Below are 5,113 nucleotides of genomic sequence, written 5' to 3'. Positions count from 1 at the left end.
GTAACTTTCTAAGTTTCTGTCACCTCCCACACACATTTTTTATTCAGACCACCAGGTGTCGCTGTTAGGCGATGTTGTTTTAAGGAAACCTATGTACTGTTTTTATGTGCATTTAATATTTAGTATTTTCTGAACAGTGTTAATGGCTTTCTATGAACACTATGTACACTATGAGCAGAGTGACTCATGTGATGTTGGAGTAATGTGTTTGTAATGTATTTTGAATTCATGAAGCGCTCAGTTGCGTCTTGCACCGCTGAGGGAAGCAGAGGTAATGTAAGAGGAGGCCAGGGGCAATTGATGTGTGCATTGTGTTCTGCAGATGTGCGAGCCAATAAATCGTGGAAAAGAAGTGATCCCAGGAGTAATCCTTCACACACCCGACCACACCCGTTACAGCAGCATCAACACTCCGCTGGATGCCGGATATGCGGCAGAAACTGTGTCCACTATTTTAGCCCACTCTCTATCAGTAATCTCCCCAGTTATAGACTTTTCAAATGTTATCGACCGAATGGATCACATTCTGATTGTGAAACAAGTCATTACACTTGGGTTGTGAAAAATAAGCTACAAGAATAAAGAGATAATTCATTCAACTCATTTACTTTGAAGATACTAGTACATTTTTTTGAAAACCCAAGTGGATCGGGAAACATGGTTCTTCAGCAGAGGGGTGAGGGTGGGTGGCATATCCTCATAGCTACAGTGTGTGACACAGCGAGATTTTGGGGGGTGGGGGTGGGGGCAGGACAGGCTGTAGTTATAGCCATGATAACATATCAAGAATACAAACTTACTGAAGCTGAAAATATAAAAACACAGCTATGAGGGCCTGAAGAGGAGGCATGAGGAAATTGATAGTCTGGCTCTGAAAAATGTTCAAAATGAAGCAGCGTGACTGCAGGAGTGGTGTTTAAGGTGATTACTCTGAGAAAAACCTTTCCCACATTGGTCACACCAGTACGGTTTCTCTCCAGTGTGAACACGTTGGTGGACTATTAGTTTACCTGATCTAGTAAAAGCTTTCCCACACTGGTCACAGCTGTACGGTTTCTCTCCAGTGTGAACACGTCGGTGGATTATTAGTTTACAAGATTTAGTGAAAGTTTTCCCACACTGTTCACACCAGTAAGGTTTTTCTCCACTATGAACACGGTGGTGGATTTTTAGGTCACCTGATCTAGGGAAAGCTTTCCCACATTGGTGACAGCTGTACGGTTTCTCTCCAGTGTGAATACGTTGGTGGATTTTTCGTTTATGTGATGTAATGAAAGTTTTCCCACATTGGTCACACCAGAAAGGTTTCTCTCCACTGTGAACGCGCTGGTGGACTCGTAGTGCACCTGATGTAGTGAAAGTTTTTCCACATTGATCACAGCTGTACGGTTTCTCTCCAGTGTGAGCTCTCTGATGAATCTTTAAAGATCCAGATGTTGAGTAGGATTTGTCACAGTGCTGACAGTGGTGACGCTTGAGTCCATCTCTTCCTCTCCGTTTCTATAGAAACAGACAGACATACAGAGAGAAACAGAAATGAGATGTCACGTGTGGAACATTTAGCCGGAAACTATTCATCGTCAATCTTGATTGCTTAACTTAAGTTTAATCGAGTCAACTTGAGTTAAGCGTCGAGTCCACTCAGGAGACCCAAAACAAGATAGTATTAACCATACATCATGATTGCTAATTGAGGTGAAAGCTAGATGAACGATAAGGCACAATTCTTAGTTGTAAATGTAGAATTGTTGTCGTGTTTTTTGTTGTTTGTCTGACTGGTTAGAGTATACGAGTTACCAAGCTGATCCTGGTACCAGGGGGCACCGTATCTGATTACTTGATGATAAGGCTGGACGATATGGCCAAAAATGTCACAATAAAAAGTTTTATATCTTTCTATATTGATAATTATCATGATAAGTATCAAATCAGGGCTGAAGCTAACAATGATTTTTGTACTTGGAAACTTCTACAGATTCAATGATGTATCGTGTAAGAAGTACTTTAGCTTGACGACGCTTTTATCTCTTCCTACACTTTGCAAACAGCGCCATCATAATCATGTCGTGTTCACACAGTTTAAGCGCAATGTGCGAATGAGTAATAAATGTCCCTGGCTATATAGGTATATGGATTAAACGAAGCGTTGATGCAAAGAATGTGTCGATGCATTTTAGTAATCAAATTAATCGATAAATCCTTTCAGCCCTATCTAATCGTTATTTCTTTACAGTTCAAAGGCTAGGCAAGTTTAATTTGTATAGCACAATTTAACAACAAGGTAATTCAAAGTGCTTTACATAAAACATAAAAGCAGAAGGGAAATATGTAGTTTAAAAGCTTAAGTTTAAAAGCAACATAAAATAATAAAAGTTACAGTGTTACAATCAAGGTTAAAAGAGTTAAATGGAAAATAATAAAAATCTAAAAACAACAGGACAGTAAAAGTTACAGTGCAGTGTAAGTTAATAAAAAGAAAAATCTTAAAGATTTAATTAAAAGCAATGGTAAAAAGAAAAGGCTTCAGTCTTAATTTAAAAGAACTGACTGTTTCAGCAGACCTGCCGTTATCTGGGAGTTTGTTCCAAATATACGGAGCATAATAACTGAACGCTGCTTCTCCTTGTTTAGTTTTGACTCAGGGGACAGAAAGCAGACCTGATCCCAGACGACCTGAGAGGTCTGGATGGTTCGTAACGAAGCAGAAGATCAGAAATGTATTTTGGCCCTAAACCATTTAGTGCTTTATAAACTAACAGCAGGATTTTGAAATCAATTCTTTGACATACAGGAAGCCAATGTAAAGACCTCAGAACCGGAGTGATGCGATTCACCTTTTTGGACTTCGTGAGGACTCAAGCAGCAGCGTTCTGAATCAGCTGCAGCTGTCTGATGGATTTCTTAGGGAGCCCTGTAAGGACGCTGTTACAGTAGTCAAGTCGACTGAAGATAAATGCATGAATAAGCTTTTCCAGGTCCTGCTGAGACATAAGTCCTTTAATCCTTGATATATTCTTCAGGTGATAGTAGGCTGACTTTGTAATTGTCTTAATGTGGCTCCTCAAATTCAGGTCTGAGTCCATGATTACACCAAGATTTCTGGCTTGATTTGTGGTTCTTAACATTACAGATTGAAGTCGAGCACTGACTTTCAATCGTTCCTCCCTGGCTCCAAAAACAATAACTTCAGCTTTATCCTTGTTTAATCTCAGAAAATTCTGGCACATCCAATCGTTGACCTGCTCAATACAGTCACTCAGCGCCTGTATGGGATCATAGTCCCCTGGTGAAATGGTTATGTAAATCTGTGTGTCATCTGCATAATTATGGTAACATATTTTGTTGTTCTTCCATAATCGGAGTCAGTGGAAGCATGTAAATGTTAAACAAAAGAGGTCCCAGAATGGAGCCTTGGGGAACTCCACATGTAATTTTTGTCGGTTCAGATGTGTGATTACCTATAGACACAAAGTAGTCCCTGTCCTTTAAGTAGGATTCAAACCATTTTAGCACTGTGCCAGAAAGTCCAACCCAGTTTTCAAGTCTGTCTAGTAATATGTTGTGGTCGACCGTGTCGAATGCAGCACTGAGATCCAATAATGCTAAGACTTGAGCAGACACGTCTTCACCTCAGCTGGCGCCGTCTTTAACGAATCTGCGACTCTTTGCTTCGACTAGAATTGGCTAGAAATATTGCCACGGTCAGTATTTAAATGGATTTCATTAAAGACCTTAACAAGAGCTGTCTGTGTGCTGTGGTGTGGTCAAAACCCTGACTGGAAGACATCAAAACAGTTATTTAGTGCCAAGAAGCTGAGCTGTCACTAAGCTGTTGAAAAACAGCCTTTTCAATGATTTTACTTAAAAATGGGAGATTTGATATGGGCCTATAATTGCTCATTAGTGAACTGTCTAGATTGCTCTTTTTAAGAGTGGCTTAATGACTGCAGTTTTCAGGGCCTGTGGGAAAAAACCTGAGAGGAGAGACACGTTGACAATTTGTAGTAAATTTGAGGCCATGCATTTAGAAACATTTTTGAAAAAAACTGTTCAGATGTTGTATTATGTCCTCCAGGTTTTTATGGGTAATAGAATCAAATTGTCTCATGCTATATGAATTGCTTTTGAGTGGACACAGGGACAAGACATATCCTGTTACTGGTATGGAGGCACTGATTGCTTGTCTAATTGTTTGAATTTTGTCTGTGAAGAAGGAGGCAAATTCATTGCAGGCCCTGGTGGATAGAAGTTCAGAGGCTACAGACACAGGAGGGTTGGTTAGCGTGTGCCCCTTATTGTGCGTGGGCTCCGTCACATGTTGGGTCAGTCCATAATTAGAACATTATAACAAGAACACAACACAGTTCTTTAGTCCCTCTGTCCTGGGGGTTGTCAACATGGATGTTAAAACCACCAACAATAACTACACAGTCAAAGTCAATACAGATAATAGACAGCAGTTCACCAAAGTTATCAAAAAAAGTTTGCACAGTATTTAGGGGGCCTGTAGATATTTAGAAAAATAGCTCGAGAAGAGGAATTCAGCTGAAAAGCCACATATTCAAAAGAAGCAAAATTCCCATAAGACATCTTTTGGAATTGGAGGGAGTCATTAAACAAAATGGCAACTCCACCTCCTCTCTTATGCACTCTAGCTTCACTATAAAACTGAAGTTGGGAGGGGTAAACTCGATAAGGACAACTGCACTGTTATCTTGGTCCAACCAAGTTTCAGTTAAAAACATGAAATTAAGATTGTGAGGGATTATAAAATCAGTGATTAAAAATGTTTTTCCTGCCAAAGACCTAACATTTAACAAAGCTAATTTTAGTGTGTTAAAAACATTATCTGGCCCACTTTTTTCGACAGGCTGCGGCTGACGAGGAACTAATGCTAAACGTGTTGTTGAGTGCTTCCTGTTTCTTAACACATTCACCATGCTTTTTCTGTTACCTGTTGGTGTCTGGAGATGGGGATTAGGGGGGTAAAGATGTTGAATCCTCACTGTTGGTTTTCAGTGAGGGAGGTGGAGGCTCTTCCTCTTGGCTCAGTTGTCTCACGTGATCAGAGCTCTCTTCTGGGGGGGGGGGGGGGGGGGGGCGGGGCCACAGG

The 5,113-nt window shown here is 40.5% G+C and overlaps 1 protein-coding gene across 1 annotated transcript in view; it reads right to left on the bottom strand.

Annotated features, from left to right (window-relative positions):
• LOC123980188 (zinc finger protein 271-like) overlaps positions 1-5,113 on the bottom strand; it is a 26,106-nt gene that overhangs the window by 17,348 nt on the left and 3,645 nt on the right. The window contains exon 2 of the mRNA XM_046064447.1: positions 903-1,500. Within this exon, the coding sequence (XP_045920403.1) occupies positions 903-1,500 (598 nt within the window). The remainder of the gene's footprint in view (positions 1-902; positions 1,501-5,113) is intronic.

Source organism: Micropterus dolomieu, linkage group LG12 (assembly GCF_021292245.1).
Source record: "Micropterus dolomieu isolate WLL.071019.BEF.003 ecotype Adirondacks linkage group LG12, ASM2129224v1, whole genome shotgun sequence".
Taxonomy (NCBI): Eukaryota; Metazoa; Chordata; class Actinopteri; order Centrarchiformes; family Centrarchidae; genus Micropterus; species Micropterus dolomieu.
The sequence above is the reverse complement of the archived record's forward strand: the minus strand, read 5'-3'. Positions and strand labels throughout refer to the sequence as shown.